Source organism: Nannobrachium achirus (genome assembly GCF_963921795.1).
Source record: "Nannobrachium achirus genome assembly, chromosome: 10".
NCBI classification, from domain to species: domain Eukaryota; kingdom Metazoa; phylum Chordata; class Actinopteri; order Myctophiformes; family Myctophidae; genus Nannobrachium; species Nannobrachium achirus.
This window is the reverse complement of record NC_137819.1, coordinates 30,754,538-30,780,500: the sequence shown is the minus strand read 5'-3', so window position 1 is coordinate 30,780,500 and position 25,963 is coordinate 30,754,538. Positions and strand designations below refer to the sequence as shown.

Sequence of the window (25,963 nt, the reverse complement as noted above, 5' to 3'; positions counted from 1 at the left end):
AGCTATCTTACCTCAGGTACTTACCGCACGGTATAGATATATGTGTAAATATGTAGACATACCGTATATATTTATTTGATCACTCTCTCTCTCTCTCTCTCTCTCTTCCCCTTGCCCCCTTCTTCTTCCCTTTCTCATTATGAAAATAACAAAAACAATGGAGCTTGCAACCTGTAAACAGGTTTACAGGTTGCAAGCTTTAAATGTGACTATAAAGTTGATTCTGAGTTTGAGTTACCTTGGGATGTTTGGTGGATCAGCGGGTCAGTGTACAGTGTTTTTGAGTGGCATTGGACCCCAGTTCAAATCCAACTCCCACCTTGTGTCACATGTCTCCTCTCTCTGGCCTTGGTTTCCTGTGTGTCTACAGTCTCCTACCTGAAATAAAGCATAGGAATGCAACAAAAGGAAATTCAGTTGCCTCAGACAAAAGTAGTATGGGAATTGATAGTTCTCTAACTGAGAATGACATGGCATTTTCATGTCCTGATTCCTGAACTGTTAACAGTGGCGTTCCCCTTGTGTTTGCTCCTGAAGAAGTGAATTCATGTCTTGTTGATGTATCCATATCCTAATATCAAGAGTTCCTGGCGTCAGATAAATGCTTGAAATGTAAATAGACAGAACATAGACAGATTTACTGTACAGATGACGTTATAGGCTACTATTTGTTTTGTTCTACAGATAGAACAGAATCATCCAGGAAGATTAGATTTCCTTCTTTTTTTTTAAATTGCCAATGCTATACATGTTTTAATGCTGATTCATTCAAGAAGTCATTCAATAATTACTAGAAATTATAAATGAATAGAAAATGGAGATTAGAAGCTTTAGGAGTGTGTTGTACATGTGCATGCGTGTGCGTGTTGCATGCAGACAGTATCTGGGCAACTTGTTTGCCTTTTCTATTCTCACACACAAGTTGCTAAGGCGACCCAAAACAGTATGTGTGCAGGTGCTCATCAGTCTCTCTCTGACTTTAATCTCTTCCTACTTCCCCATTCTCTCAATTCAATTCAAATGAGCTTCATTGGCATGTATGGAAGTTTTTTTGCCTAAATATTCTAAATGATATGCGTCAATGAAATAAATAAATGCGTCAATGAAATAAATAAATAACACAATGATATAAATAAATAACACAATGAAATAAATACAATTAAATACATAAATGTTTTTTTTTTCCAAAATAGTATTATGTTTTAGACATGAGAAGACGTTCACATTGCCAAAGCAAGTGGCAAGTAAAAACTCTCTTTTCTCGCCTGCACCTTGTTCCTCATTCCCCTTTTTTCTCAGTCATCTTCTTCTTCATTGCCCCCTCTGCCTCTCCCTCCCCCTTCTCTCTCTCTCCCCTTCTCAAAACAATACATATACCGTATATATAATAAAACAATTAATAGGGCCTACAAATTATATAGCCAGTAACCATGTATGCTCAGCGAGTGGGAGAGGGGGGAGGAGGGGGGTAGGGGAGGTAGAAGTCGAAATCAGCTGACAGGCTGCGGATTTGCCTTGAAAACAACCTTTAGTTTACATACATATGCAACAGAAACGTGAGGCCCCGCCCACTGTCTGAAACGATCATGAAAGCCTCTTTGCGGAGACACCTACAAGCCCCGCCCACTTTATGCAAATCTACCCCGCGCGTCAGCGGAAGCCCAGCGCTACGGTCTCTCCTCCTTCCGACTGTTATTCCTTTTAAAGGCGTACTTAAAAGCCTCTGGCTTCAGCTGCAAAAAAACCCCATAGAATCTATGCACCAAAACAAAGCGAGCCGGAGCTGCTGCGGAGCCAAGCCAAGGGCGACCCCAACAACAAAAAGAGGAGAAAAAAGAATAACATATATTAAAAGGACCATCGACAACTGTCTCCGTCCGAGCGTGTTGGAATAACGCGGCGAGGTGCGTACATTGCATGTTTATAGACGATTAACGGCGTGACTTAAATTGTCGATGTACGGCTACTGTACAACAGCATCTCAGGTTGCGGCTGCAGAGAGAGAGAGAGAGAGTGAGAGAGAGAGAGAGAGAGAGAGAGAGAGAGAGAGAGAGAGAGATGTGACACAGAGTGACATCAACTAAACTTGTTCAATCTTCGTTCTGCACTCAGTGTCGTTTTAATGTGTGTTTGATTTCGTCCCATTATGAGCCGTTCATAATTAGTGTAACGTTGACAGCACGTTTATGGAATCGCATGTGCTTGCAATAATCGCTAATTGCTTTTTGATGACAGTCGTGCCAATAAAGCACAATTGAATTGAAGCGAACTGAACTGAATTGAATGGAGAGAGTGTTTAATTACAGGCCATTTATAGTTGGGCAATATGTGTGACTATATTTATTTGACAACTTTAGTTACTATAGTTACTTTACAGATATAAATTGTAGGTCTAGGCTACATAAACCACTTTAGCCCTATTTTATACCATGGATATTTGAAAATAGATGCAACGCGTTGTGAGCTTGTAGATCTGCTATTTTCGAACATTTTGTACTTTCACTTTTGGGACTAGGCCTACATTTGATGCCAACACTTTCATACTGGGGGGGGGGGGGGTGCTGACCGCTGCTGTCCGTGATGAGGAGGACAGGTTGCATAATTAGGTTGCTTGAGGCTAATTAATTTAAAATCATAACTTCTAAACTAAGTCCATTATAGAATAAAATGTAGCCTAAAGTCAACTCAAAGTCATTAAATATTGGTAGTAGGCTAGTAGCCTATGTATTATGTAACCTTCTGCACATTGAGTGACTTATTGTAGTCAACAGCATCGATGTCATGTACTGCACTGTCAGCCAATATGTGTGATGTGAGGTCATTTTATTTTTTATTTTTATGACAATTATCCTATAATTACATCTGATTAGGCAACTGCAATGCATGTAAACATGTGGCATATTATGGCAGATACGTTTGGGCAATATTGTGTAAATATGTAAATGTAAACAAAACTGTTACAACAACACCTAATTGCATACTAACTAGACCTTACCCGTTCAAAGATGTGTGCTCCAAAATATACTGTGCAGAGTGTGGGTTGTGGGGAAAGTTACTGTAACTGGTGCGTGCGTGAGAGCATCATGTAAGGAGCAGCTCATGGAGGAGTGTATATTTATTTACCCGTTGGAAGATGAGACACACATCAAACGCACCTGGTGAAAGCGTGAGAGAGAGAGAGAGGGAGCTGTGTGTGTGTGGGGCTACAGATCCCATGGCCTGGAGGAACAGACCGTAACCCTGGCAACATACAGTAGTAAACGCTAATAAACAGCTTTAATTTGGGAGAAATGAAATTCGGGCTTCACAGTTATGTCAGGTGTGTTCATATGCTAATGGTGATGCGATTTCAGATCAATTGCTCCAGCCACTGAGGAGAAACGCTGTTACAGACGGACGGACAGACATTCGCAAAATTATATGTTTGATAGTGGGCTCCAGCGACGCTCAGGGTTCCTTGTGGGTGTTCCATATTGACTCTTTGACAGGTCTGGAACTCTGAACAGTAAGCGTCCATTTGGTTCCATCTATAGGCTACACTTTCAAGAGTTATGGGGGTCCTTGAAATTAAAAATGTTTATGACCACTCTGGCATACAGTCTATTACTGTGGGGTATGTACGTGTCTGGTCTTGTTTACTCTCTACTGTATCTCTCAGGCTCTTTATGGATGGTGTACAGTGCTGTGTTCTACCTGTCACGCAGGTTAGGCCGCGGATCATAGATTATAGTATGCCCTCAAAAGTCTAGAACACACCCTCTGATGGTGTACATGGTGTACTTTGACGTTCTGACACATTATTTGAAAAGGGTGATTTATTTTGTATTTGACTTATTTGTTGTTGTTGTTGTTGTTGTTGTTGTTTTATATTTCTAGTTTGTATTTGCCTGGCCACTGAAATGATAGAATTTCCCCTGAGGGATATTTTCTTGATTAGAAGAAGTAGGGGTTTAGGTGTGAGTCGTCGTATTTACAGTGTCCACTAATATCACAGTACGGTACGCAAAAAATCCTTTTGTCTTAATGGTTCCCAGAGTATTTACAGGCAACGGGTAAATAAGAACCCCCCCTCCTGCCCCCACGAGGCCCAAGTGTTGTCTTGATGTTGCTATTGTGTGTCTCTTTTGAGAATTCACTTATCTTTGTTTTTTGTGCTGTAGTGGAAACGAGTCATGTCGTAGTGGTTAAGTGGGGTCTGTATACACTATAGTGTACAAAACGACTGTCTTCGTTCGTCTGATTGTTTCTGTCTGTGTGGTTGTGCTGTTAGAGCAGTGGTTCTCAACCTTTTCAGGCCGTGAGACCCCCCGAATTAATCATAGTCGGGGACCCCCAACTGAGGCATGACATTTTGTTTGACCCGGTGTCACAGATAAATATTGTGAAAATAGCAGACCTACCGGTACAAGCTCGTAGATCTGCTAACACTTCAAATTCTTTGCAATGTTTGACCAGTTTTTATAGTGTAGTTTGTTGGTTACCTTTGATGCAGTTATCGTCTTTTTTCCTTGTTGTTTTAAGTATTAGAAATATCTTGGGGGTCCCGACCCACAGGTTGAGAACCGCTGCTGTAGAGTAGTTGCGTAGGAGGATGGAACAGTGTAATATTGGAATTCACTGTTAGAACAAGCTAACTACCTGCTGGGGAAGGCTGGAAGATTAAAACACTGGGTTCCAGCATTGTTACAAAGGCCCATACACGCTATTTGTGTGTGCTTGTGAGTGTTTCTCACTCCTACATTAATTAACCATTTAACCAAACCCTAGCGACAGTATTCCGGGGCGACTATTCAGTGAAAATATCAGATCTACAAGCACACAACACAACTGGTCATTTTGTGAGCTTATATCGTTTGTCTGTTTTCAGCAAAGAGATTTGGTGTTTAGGGGAAAAAGATAGAATGGGGTTTCATACCAAGAATAGTGAAAATATCGTGTCGCACAGTAACATGTTGCGAGCTTGTAGATATAATCTCATGAGTGTTGTATTGATTTTTGCATATGCCTCTCTCATTGTGAGTACCCTATGCGTATCAGCCTTGAGCTGAATAATACTCCATAGCATGCAAAGCGTTGTTAACTTGAAAGTCTGTTATTTTCATGCAGCGATACAGATGTGTGTCTCCACTGAAATTGCAAGATTTGTGTTGATGTCTTATGTGTGCGTGTGTGTGTAGGTGCAATGGTAGGGCCAGTGCAGATTGCGACCTGGGCCTAACAACAACATATCAGCGACATTAATGAAGCTTTCAAGACCTTTTGGTGAGTAACACACGCACGCACACACACACACACACACAAATTATTCTTCCCTTTTTCTGTTTCTATCTCCTTGTTGACGTTGCATGTTCTTTTGGTGCAGTCAGCCTATGTTCAGTGCATGATGGAGGAGAGCTGGATAAGTGGAAGTGAAACCTACAGTAGGCCTAGACTTCCTCTAGATGGGATTTATGCTGACTAACAAATGGTGCTGATTCAGCAAGAGGGCATGAACATGTCATGCAATTAGTCACACACAGTCACATGTGTGGTACACGCATACACACTTGCATGCGCGCACACACACACACACACACACACACACACACACACACACACACACACACACACACACACTGTGCACACACAGTGTACACTACACATGCATGTAATACTCATTCAAGTACACACGTTCACATATAGCCTACATGATGATCATACGCGCACATAACATTTCTGGGCCCCAGTTACCCATCTAGTCCGTGCAGTTTTGATGTTGTTATTGCAGTACATGCTGTACTTGACATGAATCATAGTTCGTACCGTAAATCGACAGACTGTAATTTGCCTCCAGTTTGCACACAATTGCAGCTAATTGGAAAGCTACGCCCTCCACACACTTACTTACCGGTAATCTATCAATTTCAACCCACATACACAGTACACACATACAGTCCACAGTCTTTGAAATCTAGCTCTGTGTCCTAAACACCGATCCTGTGCACTGATAACCCACTTCCCATTCTTGTAAAGTTTTCTATACACAACCCTGTGTGTGTGTGTGTGTGTGTGTGTGTGTGTGTGTGTGTGTGTGTGTGTGTGTGTGTGTGTGTGTGCGTGTGCGTGTGCGTGTGTGCGTGTGCGTCTCCAGGGGGAATGGAAGGAGAATGTGTATGTGCCTAGCCTCACTTACAAAAACTGTAGCTTGCCATCAATAGCCTCCCATATCTCTACCAGATCACTCACACACGCAAACAAATACATGCCTGCAGTGCTGCTGATAAGGCGCCTAATAGAAAGCAACCGCACTACTCTTGTCCCCAATCGCACACGCACACACACGCACACGCACAGTCGAAATTTAAGGAAAACCATCAAAACAACGGCGATGAAAAGTGACCATATACAGGTTAAACAAACAATAACAGACGTGTTGACCAACAGGGAGGCTTCCTATATGGCAGCCATCTACAACATACAGTACACAATGCCTAAGTTCGTGCCTCAGCATTGTTATTTCGCTCACACAGGAAATTGTGGGTGCCTCTTGCTGAAACCGAACACAATTTCAATTGGTGTCACACTTTCTGCTATGTTCAGTAGGTAAGAGAATTGGCACCCGGGACTAAAATACATGCTATGATTGTTACTGGATTTTCCTTTTAATTCCACCAATGGTAAATCTCCAAATCTATACAGTATCTATAAATTATAACAAAACTACTGTATGATGACCCTGATAGGGCTGTCCCCTCATAGTCAAATAATTGATTATTCTGTTGGTTAGGTATAATATTTATAAAAATAAATGTGGAGCATAAATTCTTTATATAACACTTCAATTCTACATATTGGGAAATCAAAATTAGGATGTTCAGGGCTCAACCTCACCAACCTGAAAAGGCTGGTCTCCCCAGGATTGTATGTCGCAAACACAATTTGTCAAACAAATCAAGTAATCGATTAGCTGACAAATTCCTGAGTCGACTAGGAATGTCTCTCGTCAAGGACAGCCCCAGACCCTGGTGATGAAAACGGTTGGCCTGTAAGTTAAACCGTTAGCAAGCCCTGTCTAAAGACATTAGGAGCAAGTCAATGCATGCCTGACTACTCACGTTATGCTATATTAAACGGGCAGTAATAATATTATGTCTGCAATACCTCATGCTTGGAGTTATTAGTGAAACCTAGCCAAGTAGCCTAAAGCCTGATTTATGCTTTGTCACACGACAGCACAAGGCTGAGGTCTGAATGAGGGGGAAAAAAGGGAATTAGCAGCAAATTGGAATGCCTCATTGTAATGCAAACAGACACAGTGTCACTGCCATGTTCAAACACATTTACCTGTTTCTAGTGGTCTGGTCACAGCTTGTGTTGTGCAATACTTTCGCACCAGTTATGAAATATTACAATGGCATTAACTGCCCCGTTATTGCCAATAGGCTAACTGATGATCGAGAGACGCAGCAAATTGTCCCTGGTTGTTATCAAGCTGGGTGTAACCATTTCAGAAACCTGACGCCATGCTGGCTGTGGCAGGTTATTACTTTGTATAAAGCCAGCTTGGCATTAGACACAGCCTGGCAAAGGACAGAGGCGACAACAACATCAAGATTCAGCTACGGCCTGCTGTGCACTCCATCAGCTGCATGCAGCAAAAACACAGCAACAATAACAAGTTAACATGATAGACAGGTGGGTAGATATTGTGACCGGTTTGTTTTTTTCGTTGCCAACCAGGGCTTTCATGGGCGTTAACCGGCAAACAATACAAAGTAGTCTGGTAGCGTTGGTGAGTTGCAAGTTCCAACGGTTTATCTGCCATTGTTTAAACAAATGGTTCTCAACGTGCGGTCCCGTAACTCCCAGGCGTCCTTGAGGGGGTTCCAGGGGAGGTCCCCAGCTAAATGATTGATTATACAATCGTCAAGTAATTTTTTCAAAGGGACAATAAAATGTGTTTGTTGTAAAAAAAAAAAAAGTGGACACTTACAGGTCTGTAACTTAGAGAATGTTCAAAATAAAAAGTTTGAGAATTGCTACACTATCAGCTTTAATAAATTAATCCAGTTGGTGCCAGTGGTACTATGTGAAGTGTTGTGATCGCAGCATTTTGCCAAGATGAAACTAGTTGCAAAAGGTTCAAACCGTTTAATCTTAAAGCACCTAAAGCGGCACACAACCTTTCACTTAATTGCTGGGGTTGATACATAGTGCAACACTGATGGAATTGATTTGCATGTTTGTACAACCGCGCTGCTATTGAAACGTTTTAACGTGAAATACCAGCCTTAAGAGTTTCCAGCGTTGGTTGGGGATCCTTCCTCTTACCGGCTCACCGGCTGTGGTGTTCGATTCTGTTTTCTCCATTCCTCTCCATACTAAATCACAGCAAGATAATCAACTGGGTGTGTGTATGTTACAGTACATGTTTTTGGTCTCCTCCTGACCTAACCCTGTTCATCTCAGGTAAACAAAAACGTAACATACCAGTTGGTCTTGATTGCGCATCTATGTGGGTGTTTTCATCTGCACAGCAATTTTTACACTCAGAGTTAAGTTGGCTAACACTCAGAGATTTCTGTGTGTGTTTGCACGTTTGCCCATGTGTACATGGTACACACGACAGAGTGCGCTTATTACCGGACTAGACAGAGAGGGACTGTGTCCATGTCCATTAGCTGGAGTGCAGTATTGCTAACAGTGTTAATGACATTACTGGAACACTGCCAGTTGCCGTCTCCATACCGTCACCCTAGATACATGTGCGTGTGTGTGTGTGTGTGTGTGTGTGTGTGTGTGTGTGTGTGTGTGTGTGTGTGCGTGTGCGTGTGCGTGTACTATTCTTTGTGTACCTTCATAGAAAAACAACAACATTCACAGACAGACACTCCCAAATAATGAGTAATGATGACTTCAAAATATAAAGGGGTGGGGCTTCTGGGGCAAAATGCTCCCTATAATTACAGTAAAATTACTCCCAGTCATACAGAATGTCAACAGGGTATCAAATACTTACTGGAGTTACACAGGGTTCCCCCCTAAGCTCACTTGTCTAAAGCGAGTACCAATGTATTGACAAACACATTAACCTGTTAAGTAATTGCATTTCTATGGATGGTGAACAGTGGGAGAGAGAGGGGGAGCGAGAGGAAAGATGAAAGAGCGTGGTAGAACGAGAATGCGAGAGGGTTAAAAGGGAACATGTGACAAGGAATCGCAAGCGTTCCCCCTATAACTTCACACTATGCAGTGCTTAGTCTACACATGCAGAGTGATACTAGTCTGGCATGGAAGTAAGTCGGTCTACTTTAATGGAGTGTAATATTTGTCTTAGCTGCATATTGATCTGTTGTTGAGAGAGACAAGAAACCAAGGCCAGAGAGAGGGGAGCATGCTAGACCGGATGCTAGGTCGGATGCGAACCCGGGTCTTCGCGTTCACGTTGAGCATAATGGGTAGAGCTACTGTACCAGTTGTTTTTTGATGATGAGGAAATATGTTTCTTTTACTTCTCGTTTTGACAATAATGGAATGCATTGGTGAAACAATTATGTGAATAAACACCGTTGGTGGCCATTAACCACAGTGAAGAGGGAGGAGAGACTGATGAGAGAGAAACATGGTAATAAAGAAGGGCCGGCATGGAGAAGAGCAAATTGGTTAAGTATGAAGTCTCTATTCTTGGAAGGCATATATTATTAAGGGCATCCTTAATCTGAACTTGAAGGTGACTAATGTGTCAGTGCGGCGTGATTATGGATCCCACTGGGAAAGATGGATAACCACGCCCCGGACTCATTTTTGAAGCTTGTGATTGGCTGAACCGGACGTAGGGAGCGCTCCGTTGTAGTCACTTGGACCGCGCGAGGTGCACCAAAACCCAATTATCATGGCGTTTATCGTGCGCTAAATATAACCATTGCATTCACCACGGCTTCGTAACTCGCGTGGCGCTCCGCCGGCCGCGCGGCCCTGGCCCGCTCTTCGCGGGCACTCGCGCCTGCGGCGCTCGGGCGCGAAGAGCAGGACCAAGGTCCGCTGGCCTTTGCGCCGCTTGCAATGTCGTGGACAATAACTGAAAACGAGCGCTCTATGCCGTTTCCATCCATCTTTCCCAGTGGGATCCATAATCACGCGTCAGTGCGTTGCTCGGGTTTTCTTTAGGAAAGGGAGACCTTTGTTAATGCCACAGTGGAATCTTTTTATCCCTGCTTCACCCAGCAGATGGTTACTCAGATGGTCATGCTGGTTTCTCTCTCTCTGGCTCTCGGGCGGAGCTGTTAGGGGTTAAATGTCTTGATCCGGGACCTATTTGACACATACTGTAGACATACATGGGTAGGGATGGGACGATACGCGATATTATTGTTTATCGCGATAAAAAAACACTCACGATAATCGTATTGTGGAGATTTAATTTATTGTGATATCGTGCTTTGTTATGCACTGGGATCAATTCACAGTTTATTTGCCGAGCTGCATATCCGGTACCACTTAAACCCTCTACAATTGGTAAAAGGTACTTATAATACACGTACTTGATTGTCTTTTTTCACTCTCTTATCAAATGTCTTTTCCAAAAAATAGCAGATCTACAAGCTCACAACGCGTCGTGTTGCGACGCGTTGTGAGCTTGTAGATCTGCTATTTTTTGGCAAATGTTCAGCCCCAGGATAATGGATTTTGACTATCGCGATAATATCGTAAATCATCCCATCCCTATATGGGTGGGCCCTGATGCAAACCGGTGACCTTCTGAGAGTACCAGATGGCCTCTATACCCAATCAGCTACGATTGCCCCATTGTATATTGTATTGTATATGGCAATACATTTAAACGTGCCACTTGTGTGTCATGCCCAGAGCTAAAAATACATAATACAGTCATCTGATATTGGCTTTGATAACCGTCTACCACCAGAGCCCTAACCAGCCAGCCAACTTCTCACGTGCATGGCAGAAATCCAGGCCCAAGGGTGGGGCCAGGACAGGGGGGGCCACAGACTGTAGTAGCATGGGAGATAGTTTTCATCGTGTAGAACCCCATCCAAAAGATGCATTTCCACGCTGAGAGTGAACCGAGGTTACAAATCACTTCATAATATTGCCGTGGGAGTATAGCTTATGTTAACTATGTTGACATTTTACTGTATGTCTGTCAATAGAGAGAGCGCGCACATGTCATCACAACAGTGGAATATTCCAGTACAGTATCTGTGTGTGGGAGGAGTTTAAGCTGCTGAGCCCTGAGGTGTTCCTTGAAGGGTTTTCTCTCTCTCTCTCTCTCTCTCTCTCTCTCTCTCTCTCTCTCTCTCTCTCTCTCTCTCTCTCTCTCTCTCTCTCTCTTGACAGGGAGCATGATGGTGAGTTTTGAGCATGGCATTTTGATTTTTGTTTTTGACAAGTTTGAAACGTGCAGGGAAGGAAAGACGCATGAGCTAGCCTCAGTGTGTCCCCCTCTGCCAACACAGAGCATTTCATACAAACACAATACACTGTTCTGTGGGTACGTGTCTCTGCATGTCTGTCTGTCTGTGTGTGTGGGGGTGCCCCCATTTGTCTGTGTGCGTTTTATTACAAGGTATATTTTGCAAATTGTTCAGGGCCACAGCGTAGCAGTTACAACAGCATTGCATTGATAGCTGTATTATAACTGGGTCATAGTGATGGTGGTGAGTCATAAACAACACGCAAAACACACTACACAATGGATAAATTAGCATGCATTTACTGTGTAGGGGGTATAGTCTGGGGACAGGGGAGATATGTCTCTATTACTCTCTCTCCCTCCCTCCCTCCCTCGCTGTGGGAGTAGACCCAGAGTGAGGGACTCCTGTCCTGTAGTCCCATGGTTCTGCACCCTAAGGTATTAGGTCCCAATGGGTCAAAGCATCAGGGGTTTTGTAGGGGGGTTGACGGTAATGAGACTCCTGTATGAAAGTAGGCCAAGGCTGTTGTCAACAGCAGCTTGTGTGAACCTCACTGCGTGTAGATTTAAGCAAATCTACCTGTGTAACATTCCTGCCTCTTGGCCATTGCATACTTGCATACAACATATTGTTTTACTCGTTAAATAATGGTTATATACTGTCTGTACAGTATATGGGCATATGCTGATGACTTCAGGCAGGCAACAAACCATGAAGGCCCATTTCCATCCATTTGTCTGGAGTCTACGAGACTTGCGTGTTTGTGAAAAGGACAGCATGTGCTTGCTGGCTATGGTCACATGCTGTTTTAGAATGAGGGCCTATGAAAATTATATGTTTGGACATCCTGGTGCCTCAGCCTGTTGGTACACACACATACCACACACCACCATGCCACGGCAATGCCATGAATGATGATTATACAACGAGCCAGTGATGATTACATGTCAGTACGCTGGTGCGTTAGGAGTTAGGAGCCTATGAGAAACACATGTTAGTATGCTAGTTTTAAGTGGGAGCCTAAGTAATTGTGATGGACATGGATTGACTTCCTCTTTTCATATAGATTCAGAGTGTGTGCGTGCATGCTTCGTATTATATCAATTTAGTACCCATTAGTTGTTGTGGGAGTATTTGTCACTGACAGTGACAAAACGGAGGACTGTTTTCATGTATGTGTTGATGTACAATGACTCACTGTACATCTGCACATACATGAAAACAGTCCTCTGCATTTACCCAGCCGAACTATTAGGAGCAGTGGGCCCTATTTATACTGCGCCCCGAGAGCAGTTAGGGGTTAAGTGTTTTCCTCGGGGACATTTCAACACATCGACTGGAAGGGTCGGGGCCGCAAACAACCGGTGACCTTCTGCTGGCCAGACGGCCTCTCTCAGGGCAGTAGCTGAACGAGCATGCACATGCTTGCATGCATGTGTTGTGCTTGGCCTCTTAAGGTCAATCAGGGTGTCGGGGGAAGCATGTGGGTAATCTAACCTCATTGTTGCAAATCCAGACAAATCTCCAGTACATTTCTAGGTTGGCTTGTTGACTGCATGCATGGTGTTCCCCTATATAGCATAGGGGACACGGTACACACTGCTCTAAGCCACGCATTTTGCAGCAAGTCAACAGTAACAAGACTGTTTAAGGATTAGGCTGAGTTGAGTAACCGTACATAATCATGAAAACACAGACTCTGTCTTTCAAGCTATTTGTCCACCGTTGCAGAATTTATTCGCGTGCTTACTGAAGACAAAGGCTGCTCAGCATAGATTTGGTATTGTGTTACACAGTGAGCAGGTGATAAGAAGCCAGGGTGCTAACGGAGTTGCCCAGATAGTTCCATTGTACAAGAATATCCTAACTGTATATTGTGTAATCTATGTAGGCCAGTTAGCCAGCTCTGTAGTTAGCCAGCCCAGGAGCTCTCTAAATATAAACATTAGGATGACAAGGCTATTGCTGGCTGCTAAGCTGACTGACACCGAAGCACCACAACACGAAGTCTCTTCTCTTCTCTTCTCTTCTCTTCTCTTCTCTTCTCTTCTCTTCTCTTCTCTTCTCTTCTCTTCTCTTCTTCTCCCTTTGTAAATATTTCATTATTCTGTTCTGATCTGTTCTGTTCTCTAAAACTTGTCGGGCCTCAAGAGAGAGGTCTAAAAGAGAAGAGATAAAAAGGAATACTTTGAATATATTTTCACTTTGAAAAGGGTAAATTGTAAAAGGTTAGTGTAACGTGTTAGGTATGATAGAAATGGGGGTTAGGGATGCATGCACTGTAAGTCAATTGGAGGTCCTCTCTTGGAGGTAGAAATACAAAGTGTGTGTGTGTGTGTGTGTGTGTGTGTGTGTGTGTGTGTGTGTGTGTGTGTGTGTGTGTGTGGTGTGTGTTGTGTGTTGTGTGTAAACAGCTGGTATGTTACATCATCATTCATCCACATACCAGGCCAGCCGGTATGTTATGACTCATATAAGCCCGTATGTATTGTTGTCAGAGTCAGAGCGTTGTCATTGGCTGTAGCACACGTTGAACCACATGTGGGTCCCACTGCACTGCAGCACTGCAGCTCCATAAAGCACTTAAACACATCCCCTCTGTCTGTCTGTCTGTCAAGCCTGATGATTTATACAATGCGCGGCGCATCGTGTCTCACAATGCCGGGAGCCGCGTTGTGAAGTTGTAGATCGCCTATTTTCGGTACGAGACCCCACCGCAGCCAAGTATAAATCAGGAGTCAGTCTCTATCTCACACTTTTTATGGTATAAATCAGGCTTTTCTTGTGTCCCCTATCTCTTTTATTTGAATTGGGATATTATCCAACCCTGCCATCAGCTTGCCTAGACTGGGAATATTATTTTCATGAAGAAATCTAGTCGACTCAAAGTGTGTGTGTGTGTGTGTGTGTGTGTGTGTGTGTGTGTGTGTGTGTGTGTGTGTGTGTGTGTGTGTGTGTGTGTGTGTGTGTGTGTGTGTGTGTGTGTGTGTGTGTGTGTGTGTGTGTGTGTGTGTGTGTGTGTGTGTATTATTTTAAACATCTTGCACACTATATCCCTATACCTCATGGATTGAAGGCTTTCCAGTGCATGTCTTCAACATACATGACTTAAGTAATGACTTTTCTCCTACTTACTTAACCATATATGTAACCATGACTGTCCACTCAAGACACTTGGTCAACTTTCACACGTAGAGATACTAAGGATACCTGAGCAATTAATGGTCAGGAAGATATCATTGCATAATGATAACCAGACATCAGCACATGTATGTTGCATAATGGTCAGGCAAGACATCAGTACATGCATGCTCTATCAAATGTACACTGACCATTGGTCTCATGCACTCTCATGCACAACCACTGAAGCCGCACACCTATGATAAGATGTGCACACGCCTATGACCACCTATGACCACTTATCTGACCACTTATCTGAATTACTTATCTGAATTACTGAATTTCCCCCTTGGGATAATAAAGGTATCTATCTATCTTATCTCTGATATGTGCATGTGAACACTGAACACACACTGTTGGTAGAACATGGTATAAAAGCAAGGCCTGAGGACTGAAAACCTTGCGCTTGCATCCTGTCTTATCCACACCGAGCAAGTTAGCCAGTTGACTGTCTTACTGCACTTTGTGTAATAAAACTATCTTGATTATTATACAAAGCCCGGTCTTTGTTATTGTCTCATCTCTTCAACCAATTTGTGTCAAACCTCAAGACTATTTACTTTTTACTGTTTTACTATTTTGTGTGTGTGTGTGTGTGTGTGTGTGTGTGTGTGTGTGTGTGTGTGTGTGTGTGTGTGTGTGTGTGTGTGTGTGTGTGTGTGTGTGTGTGTGTGTGTGTGTGTGTGTGTGTGTGTGTGTGTGTGTGTGTGTGTGATCAGTTATTGATCAATGATCAGTTATTTCTACATTCTTGCTCCTTGATGTTTAACCTACTGGCCCTGGCTACACTTGTATGGATAATTTTTCTAAACACACATTTTCGTATCTCCATATAGAAAGATATCCAGGTCCAGGTTTGTTGGTAATTGAACGCACCAATACACTAGTACAGGGGTCTTCAATAGGGGTCCTCAGAGTTACTACAGGGGGTCCTCCAAATCTTCCCATCCTTTTTATATTAACAACTTGAACCCTAGTGTCCATATTCTGCGTTGTGAGCTTGTAGATCAGCTATTTTTGGCAAAGAGGTTTGGTGTAGAGGGGAAAAAGAGCAGACTACAGAGTGAAAGGTCAAGTTTATTAATAATGACGGTTCAAGTGGTTAAATATCTGAAAACACAAATTGACATGAATCCAAAATACACTGATGATAGTGCTGTCAAAGGATGAAACTATATGGAATATAAGAACAGGTTGTGGGGGTCCCTGCTTCATCTCTCTCTCAACTAAGGGGTCCTTGGCCTGAAAACGTTGAAGACCCCTGCACTAGTATAAACTGAGCCAAACTGATCAAAATGCAATAGAGAAGAATCTCTCCCTCCTCTTGCTTTTTGTCTCTCTCTCACATTCACATTCACATACACACACGCACGCACGCGTGCTTGTGCTCGCACACACACAGTATGTAAACTTGATCCCGACTGAGACCTTCTGTCTCGTAATCTATATCCACCTCTATATGGGTCAGCACTGCATGCATGTGCGTGTGTGTGTGTGTGTGTGTGAGTGTGCATGTCTGTTTGTGTGACACCAAAATCCATGTACAGATACAGCACGATGAATAAAGTAACGTGCACAACAACACCCCCACACACACACACACCCTCTCTGCGTCTTTGTACGCTGTCTTCTTTCACTACGTTAATCTCACTCGTCTATCTTCACCTGAACACAGAGTAGTAACAGTGAGATGGACAGACTGGCCGAGACAAAGAGACAGCCTGACGCCAAGTAATATGACGGTATCTCCAGTCGCTCAGGGCCAATACTGTTCTCTCCAGTCGCTCAGGGAAAATACTGGTCTCTCCGGTCGCTTAGGCACAATACTGGCAATTAGGTTTTTTTCTTCCCTGGGCTCTTCCGCTGGAATGTTGCCATGTAACGTGAACAATGCACATTTACATTAAATGTATGTTTCTTACGCAAGCGGGTACTATACTAACTGCTAAATTACCCCTGCGGGTAAAACCTGGGGAGTGAAGCGCTTAGGAATTTAGCCTAATCGTAATGGGATAGAGAGGAGTTGTTTTGTATGAGAATTCTTTAGTACACCTGCGTTTTGCAAGCCAACGCAAATAGTCTGTTCCATTTTAAGGCCTGTGTCAGTGTGACACTGACAGGTAATCTGGTCTGAGACACATGAATAAACACTCACTGAAATAGACAAGGTGTGTGTGTGTGTGTGTGTGTGTGTGTGTGTGTGTGTGTGTGTGTGTGTGTGTGTGTGTGTGTGTGTGTGTGTGTGTGTGTGTGTGTGTGTGTGTGTGTGTGTGTGTGTGTGTGTGTGTGTGTGTGTGTGTGTGTGTGTGTGTGTGTGTGTGTGTGTGTGTGTGTGCATGCGACAACTTGTATTATTTCAACTCTGAGAGTGTCAAAATGTACCCTTGCATGTCAGTTTTTTCAACTCTCAGGATTAAACTGCTTTGCATTTCTGTGTGCCACTGAGACATGGGAGACGAGAGCCTCTTAATTTGTCCCTGACCTTGAACTTTACTGGTATCTCCTTTCCCTCCCTCCTCCCAGCCTTGCTTTTATCTCACCTTCCATGTTCCCTCCCTCCAAGTCTTTAATCTCTCCATTTCCTCTTATTAACTGCTTTTATTTCTCTCATTCTCAGTCCACTGGTTCTCCCTCTTTACTCTTCATCCCTCCTTTTCCACTCTTGAACTCATTTCTTACTCTTCCTCCTTATCTCCTCTCTTCTTCCCCCATTGGTTCAACCACCTCTCTTTTCGCCATCTAGTAGTATTGAGTAGTAGAGTACTGTTATGGACACTTTTGTTTGGAACTGTATTGATAAGTTGTGCTTTAAGTATTGCCATTTGCTTTTTAAGTATTGCTATTACACTTATGAGTGTTGACTGTTTTGACACTTTATGTATATATTCTTCTTTCTCCTTTTTGGTGTACTTTGCTCTTTTACTGTGTACACTGTAAAAAAAAATCATACTTCTCTGTAACTTTGTAAATAACCTTAAACTGCTGTGCTGCCTCTGGGTGACTGATTTTCCCCCTTGGGATAATAAAGGTATCTATCTATCTCTTTCTTCAGTTAACTGTTTTATCCTGGGTGACAGAGACATACTGTACAGGCAATTAATAATATATAAACTCTGGAAATAAAAAATAATAATTCTGACTGTAACTAGCATGATATGTTGGAAGTGATGGCAAACTACAGTACATAGGGAACAGCTGCAAGTCAGTGTGTCTTTCCCACGTTTATAGACAAAGACAGATGGTTCCAAGTTGTGGAGGCGTGCTTGATTTATCAAGCCAAACAATGAGACGACCTCAAACTAGGACACATCACTTGTCACAACAGATAAATCCAAAAGTGTTACTGTAAATGTATTATCTCCTCCCTTTCTCCCAAATTCCCTCCCTTTTATCCGTCCACCCCACCCCTCTACCCCCTACCTCGCTCTTCCATCTCTCTCTCTCTCTCTCTCTCTCTCTCTCTCTCTCTCTCTCTCTCTCTCTGCCTATAGGGCATAGCAGTGGGCATGGTTTTCTAGTACCACAAAACAATCCATAGAGATTTACAAAAATAATGATATAAATTATTTTAAGCCTAGAATCATGCCATCCAGGATCCTGGTGAATTATGGCCATAAAACCTTTGATTATGTAAAAAAAAAGAAAAGAAAAGAAAAGAAAGGAAAACCGCTAAAGTGTATTTATTAAATGTAGTATATCATATAATTAAATATTCAAATATTTCTTTTCACAGAATCAAAGGTTTCATGGTCATGATTCACCATGATGGCTTGATTATAATGCTTAAAATAATTGATACAAATATTTTTGTAAATCTCTATGGGAAAGATTAATGGACAATTTTGTTGCACCAGTATACCACGCTCACTGCTATGCCCTATACCTGTGGTTCTCAAAGTGGATTCCAGGGACTCTGTGGGTTTCTTTATGGGGGTCTAAATTGACCCACACAAGTCTGTAACTCTGACAGTGTACACATGGAACCAAATGAACCCGTCAGGCTTCATTTGTACACTGGCAGAGTTAAGGGGAGACCTTGAAATGTGAAAGTTTGAGTAACCACTGCCCTGTACCGTCTATACCGGTCCCTCTCTCCTTGTCCTTATCTTCCTTTTCTCTCTTGGTTCTCACGTGAGCGTTGTTTATGTTGCCTCCTAGAAGCACAGGTGTAACTCAATATTGGCTTCTCTCAAGTTACACACACACACACACACACACACACACACACACACACACACACGCACACGCACACGCACACACACTCTGTGAGTGAGGCAATAGGCTGCTGTTGTGTTGTACTGTATGCATTTAGGGCTACAATCAGATAGCATTGACAGCTTTGTGTGTGTTTTGTGCTTGTTTGATGGAAGGAGAATGACAGATATACCGGACAGATAACGCTATCTGATGAGAAAGGGACAGAGAGAGAGAGAGAAGGGGGGAGGGTGGAAGGGGTACAGTATCATCTTTTTCTTTTCTCAGCCTTTTTCCCCACTTTGACCTTGTTTTTTCTATCCTTAAAATTATGGACTCACTCTTACGTGTGCACACACACACACACACACACACACACACACACACACACACACACACACTGTATATTAGACGGGCACGGTTACACCCCGCCACTCCGACATGTCTCCTTTCCGACATGTCTCCATTCCGACACTAACCCTATCTCTAACCCTAACCCTAAACTTAACCCCTATGGGAGTGTCGCCACTCCGACAATAAGAAGTCAATTTCGGAGTGGCGACATGTCGGAATGGAGAGCGACTCCCGACAGGCACAACCACTTTCGTCTTCTCTACACCAGGGGAGATCACCTTTTGCAGCAATGACCCTCAAGTTAATTGTTTGACAGTTGACAGCAATGTTTTTTTATAGTTAAAAGCTGAAGACAAAAAAAAAAAAAAATCATTCCTAGATTTTATGTTTGTTATGTTTTCAATGGGATGACTGGTCAGGGCGTAGTGGGAAAACGGAGGTGCTCAGAGTTGTCAAAACCGAAACGGGTTTAACAAAAATGATGAATTGGTTGGGCAAAACGCTTTGGTATCCGTGCACTCAAAGTGACAAACAAAACAAAGCATTTAGATTTTTTCCAGTGCACTCAGGACAAACATTCGACATGTGACCACAAATCCTCTTCTTCCGTCAAATCATATACTCTTTTAAAGCTTTTCGTGGCACACCAAATCCTGTAGTCTATAAACAGAAATGTATGTACAATGCTGTAAGGCCAACATCCATGTAACCAGTAAACAACATTATGATTATCAGCAAATTCAGTTTAAAAACATTGAAATTCCACAATGCAATTGGAATCAGAATCTTTATAAAAAATGGCCCCACACTGTTTGTGCACCACTTCTCTACACATGCACTGTACATAGCTCACCCGCTAACCCACACCCAGACAAAAATACATCTGAAACTAGCTGGTTTTTGGCGGTTGAACTACATGGGTTAATGCAAGAATACACAAACAGGCTGAAACTGTGATATATTATCATCAGACCTGATGAACCAAGTAGCCTACTCTTCATGTTTATTCCCACAGCAAACCAAATCTAAACATTTTGTATATTTTGGTCATGTTGGACTTGCATTTGTCTGTGTCTGCTGTCAGTAGACCAGCAAAATCCAGTGTGTTATTTAGGCCAACTCTGAAAGTGTATAATAACTAAACACTCTGGATGCTGTGTACAACAGTGGTTCTCAAAGTGGATCCCAGGGACTCTGTGGGTTCCTTTATGGGGGTCTAAATTGACCCATGCAAGTCTGTAACTTGACAGAGTACAAATGGAACCAAATGAACCCTAACGGGTCCATTTGGTTCCATTTGTACACTGTCAGAGTTAAGGGGAGACCTTGACATTTGAAAGTTTGAGAATGGCTGGTGTACTATAGACCAAGTGGTGGTAGTGTGTCCATGACATTAGAGTGGAAAATGCTGTGTGCGTTTCACTTGAGCGGGTGGGATAGGGGGGTGCTGTTATGTAATCTGCCGCAGCCTATGTATGGGGCAAGGTGAGGAGGAGGGGGGTACTGTGTGTGTGTGTGTGTGTGTGTGTGTGTGTGTGTGTGTGTGTGTGTGTGTGTGTGTGTGTGTGTGTGTGTGTGTGTGTGTGTGTGTGTGTGTGTGTGTGTGTGTGTGTGTGTGTGTGTGTGTGTGTGTGTGTGTGTGTGTGTGTGTGTGTGTGTGTGTGTGTGTGTGTGTGTGTGTGTGTGTGTGCCACGCACCACACGTGTGTATGAAATATGCATGACCATCTTGAGTGCACCATGAATGTTAATGGGGACATGCAGTAGTGCTGAGAGAGTTAAAGAGAGAAGCCAACACAAAGAAAAAGACCCAAACAAAACAATGTGAGGTTCAGAAACAGTAATATGTATACATCGACCTTCTCTCTTTCTCTCTGTCTCTTTGCCTTTCACCATTCCTCTCTCCTTCCTATAATTCTCTGTTCTTATTAACTTTCCTAACTTCCTCCATCTATTCATCTTGCTCCCATCCTTTCTTTCTCTCTCTCTCTCTCTCTGTCTCTCTCTCTCTCTCTCTCTCTCTCTCTCTCTCTCTCTCTCTCTCTCTCTCTCTCTCTCTCTTCCACGCTTCTTCTTCTCTCTGCCCACATTCCCTTTTCGCTTTGTTTTCTTTCTCAATCTCTCTCTAAGAGGCTTGATGAGGGTCTTAGCACTGTTATTATGATGTGTCATGCACGTGGAAGGAATTACTTTGTACAGTATGTGTGCCTGAACGTGCTGTATCTTAATCCATCAGCGTAGCCTTGACACACACACACACACACACACACACACACACACACACACACACACACACACACACACACACACACACACACACACACACTCCTCGAATGTACTCAATGTACTCAATGCACCCCACATTCTTACTGCGAGAAATAGGCCTACTACTGAGTGAATGCTAAAGCTCTTTTCACATGGGTGGCAACACTACACACACTCGCTTGGATCCGCGGGGTTGCACTGCGCTCCTCATGCATATTCATGGTTTCAATTTGTAGTCCTAAAGTGGCCATGTTGAGGACCAACACAGGTGTTTCACTTGTCTGATTGGCATAGAATTAATGTTCTACATCAATCAGAACACCTGTGTTGGTCCTCAATATGGCCGCTGTAGGACTACAAATTGAACCCATGAATATACTGTTTAGACACAAAACACAATTAAACTCTGGCGGCGACGGGCGGGGGCGTACGTGACACGGGCACGAACAGGACAGTTTCACAGGATTGTGCCCGCTTGTCGCTCCGACTGTCAGATGGCCCGCACCTCCCTGCCCACTCGCCTCTCACTGGAAAGGAATTACTAGGTGCGTCAATCGCTCCCCATGTGAAAAGACCTGCATGTCTGGTCTCCCTCTGTATTACTATCCTACAGGATGTTTCTTATCAAGTAAAGAGCTTTCTCCCTTTCTCTCTGTCTGTCTGTCTCTTTCTCTTCTGCTCTGCACAAGTGCACATACAGAACTCTCTCTCCAAACACTAGTTCGATTATGTTTCAAAATATTCATCTAGTGTTCTAGTTTTATGTGTCATGTGTCACTGTGCAAATAGCCGAGGTACAATCAAGCACCCCTCAAGTAAAATTGTTCTTTTCGAAGTCTTACTAAGAAAGAAAAAAAAAGAAGATAGTTTTGCACTCAATGTATCCTATTGCTTTAAAACCGCAACATTTGTTGAGTCTACATGTTGTGTTGTCTCTGTCTAGACAAATTGATATGAGGCGAATAACAGATACTCTTTTAGCAGCTTGGCCTAGCCGATATTAGCCTTTTTTGGTATTGAGTCAACCATGCAGGCAAAGCACAGGAATCCTGGCTTTTTGTTAGCTATCTGAAATGAAAGTTTTGTTCTTTTTCAGCAGTGGCCAGAAGCCAGCTATTTCCAAGACACTGTCAGACCAGTCAATTGAAAAGAAAAGTGTTTTGTTCCCGATTGACAATCTCAAAAGAGATTACGTCTGTTAGACGCAGACAACAGCAACAGGTGCAAGTGCTTCAGTCATTTATTTGCTAACCAATGTTGTTTTCTTTTTCTCTCTCTCCCCCTCTATTCTCTGCCCGGGCTCCAACCAACCAACAAACGGCTTTGGTTCCATCCTCTCCCCTCTCCACCAATGGGACGATCGCCACTTGGTTCCACCAACTCTTACGACCGCAACCGGCCAACTACCGCCATCTGTGCTCCCGTTCCGATGATGCGGCTGCTCCCTGTTTCCCAAACATCGGGCTGGTGTTGTGTTGTGTTGTGTGTTGCGTGTGTGTGTGTGCTTGTCGTTTTTTTTTATTTTTTATCATTTGCTTTAGATTAATCAGCCAATCGATGGGGATCCACCAAGGAGCTCCGCCCACCTGCGTTGCCTGCCCTCCTCCTCCCCCCCGCGGCCTCCTCCTCCCCGTCTCCCACTCATCTTTCCACCCTGCCATCCAACCCTCTATACGTAACAACAATATGACTCTGGAACTCACTGAGTGGTGTTCTATATGGATTTTTACTGCTTGCAATAGACAGTAAGAAGAAGAAGGAGGAACCTCGATGTCAAATAAGCCATAAACGTACACACACGCACACACACACATACATACACACACACACTTACGTATACATGCATTACGCACTCTTAATACCAAATAAAGTAGTCTGATAGTTCCGTCAGGCAGGGCCACGCACACACTCATTACACACCAAAAGACAGAATCAGACTCGTTCACGTCACATACACACACACACACACCCTTATACACGCGCGGAATGTAACTTGCACTCTTCCTGTGAAAGAAGAACAAATCGACTTCCTTAATTTTTCTGGGATAATTACTCCTTGGTTTTGTTTTGATCTCTGGGGGAGACGAAGAAGAAACATCATTTGTCATACTGGAAGCTACCTTTCTTCTGGAGGACACCTTTTTTTTGGAGGGAGCAACTCGTTTGGAATCCCAAATTGTTTTGCAACGTGACTCATAGCCTGGTCTGTGTGATTTTTTTTTTTTTTATGTTTTAGAAGCTTCGACATTGACTAAGAATACTGATCACTGCAACATTTATAAAGAAAGCATCTGTTACTCTTTATTTGGTTGTCATATCTGGGCCTTTTTGAGTGTTAGTGGGACCTAGTCTTAGGTCGTTACCTTCATTACCTCAGACGGTGGTGGAAGAGGATCTGTTACTAATCGGTTTGTTTTCATTCAGAAATACTATTTTAATAATACGCCTTTTGGTGGTGTTTTTTTTTTCTTTTCCCCACCAACACCAGAAGTTATAGCTACTTTAGAAGTATTTGGAAGTGCAGCTATGAGTAACTGTTATAACTACAAGTAACTTACCACTACTAGCCTGTAGGGACAGGGGTACTTGCTTTGTTAAAAACCCCTTACTAATTGATTTAGTAATTGTTCTCCATTAACTACTAGCTGTTGCTCTGATCTTTGAGGAGGGGGGCTTGCTTTTTGTTTTTGCTGCGGTTGCAGCTGCCCACCCTCTCCTCCGCTAGTAGCATCCATTTTCATCAAAGAACCCCGAACATTGTTGCCGTCGTCGGGGAACGGGGCACGTTTGCTTTTCGCCGCGTGCATGCCCTCCACCATGCCTCCCCAGAACACAGAGCCTGATGCTATGCAGGTGGCTCTGGTGGCTGGGGTCAATGGCAAGAACCCCGTGGGGACCGGCGGAGAAGAGGAGATAGGAGGAGGATCGGGAGGAGGGAGAGAGACGGAGGGATCGGGACGGAAAAGACGAGGAGGAGAGGAGTCGGTGAGCGAGGTGTCGATAGACCGCATTCCCCTGAAGAGATGGGTGATGCACGGGGCGGTCATGTTCGGCAGGGAGTTCTGCTACGCCATGGAAACAGCCCTGGTGACGCCAGTGCTGCTGCAAATTGGTGAGTGGTAGTAGACACACCCCGCAACACAAACACACAGATGAATGCGAGGAGAAGAGTACACACACACTCCACTCCACAACACAGACACACACACAGAAGACAGAGGAGGAGGAGGGATATGCACATACAGTATACTCCACAAAAACAAAGACACAAACACGCACTCATATGGCGGTGCACTCTAAACAACTTTCTGTTGCAGCATATAATGTCAAGTCTAGATGTGCTTTCGAGATCTATGCATACTTGGTTAGTATCAGATATCTTATAATAGCCTTGTTCTATTAACGTGCACATAAATGTAGACTTTATTTTCATGCACACTGAGTTGGCTTACAGCAGGGATGTCAAACTCAAATGGTACAAGTCGAGGGCCAGACTGGTTCAATGTTTATTTAAACGCAGGCTTTCAGTCACAGGCTCTCGATACGCGCCAATGCACTAGCAGTGCATTGTGGGACTTGTAATATTATGGTGGTGCATGTGTAACAGAGTGACTCATTGCCTCAGCCTGATGGCATCAAAAGTCTAATATCTCCCCCTGTCCATAGAGATATCCCTTTGGTCTGATGGGTAAGATGTTGGAATTTCATGCGGGAGACCTTGGTTCGAACCCCAGACATTGCATGTGCAATATACCAGTGGCCAGTGTGCCAGTTCTAATAGTAATTAAATATCATCCCGCGGGCCGAAGATAATTCAATCACAGGCCTGATTTGGCCCCCGGGCCTTGAGTTTGACATATTTACAGGGAGACCTCTTTGCAGCTGGCTACATGTGCTGTGTTCTAGGCACTGGGAGGGTACCCTTGATACTGATGGCCTTTCACTAAACGTGTCTGGGGATTAGCTTGCTAGCACCATGACGCACACACACACGCACGCACGCACGCACACACACACACACACACACACACACACACACACACACACACACACACACACACACACACACCAGCAACACCTTCCTCATGAAGACAGAGAAGGTGTGAAAAGTCAAAGAGGGAGAGTGAGGAGAGGAGAGAGATAGGAAAGATGGACAGAGTAACAGAGCGAGAGAATGGGAGGGAGATAAAATGCCAACGCAGCTATAACCTTGTTTACTACTCAACCAAAGTCATCTCTCTCTCTCTCTCTCTCTCTCTCTCTCTCTCTCTCTCTCTCTCTCTCTCTCTCTCTGACAGTGGTGTCTCCTAGCTTACATAATAACCACGATTGAACATTGCTGGCCACTACTAAAGTATACAACTCCTGGTTGCCTCACTTTGACTGTGGACAATTGTCGTCATACTGTATCATATCACTGATGCCTGACATATCATTGGTCAGAAAATGGGGAGCACACTAAATTAAATCTGTTTCAGATTGTTGTTGAATGATCAGTGCTGTTCACCATGGTATGATGAACATGGTAATTTCCTGTAGTCTCATAGCAACAGAAGGAA

General features: G+C 43.4%; 1 protein-coding gene and 1 long non-coding RNA gene across 2 annotated transcripts in view; both read left to right on the top strand.

Annotated features, from left to right (window-relative positions):
* The first annotated feature begins 1,768 nt into the window (after positions 1–1,768).
* LOC308292763 lies at positions 1,769–23,074 on the top strand. Its single transcript, XR_013962431.1, has 3 exons — positions 1,769–1,904; positions 5,178–5,262; positions 22,946–23,074. It is a non-coding gene; the product is annotated as an uncharacterized lncRNA (long non-coding RNA).
* A 1,135-nt stretch (positions 23,075–24,209) lies between these two features.
* LOC308292153 (solute carrier family 45 member 4-like) overlaps positions 24,210–25,963 on the top strand; it is a gene marked incomplete at both ends in the record, with an annotated part of 43,789 nt that continues 42,035 nt past the window's right edge. The window contains one exon of the mRNA XM_080734420.1: positions 24,210–24,516. Coding sequence (XP_080590546.1) covers positions 24,210–24,516 — 307 coding nt within the window. The remainder of the gene's footprint in view (positions 24,517–25,963) is intronic.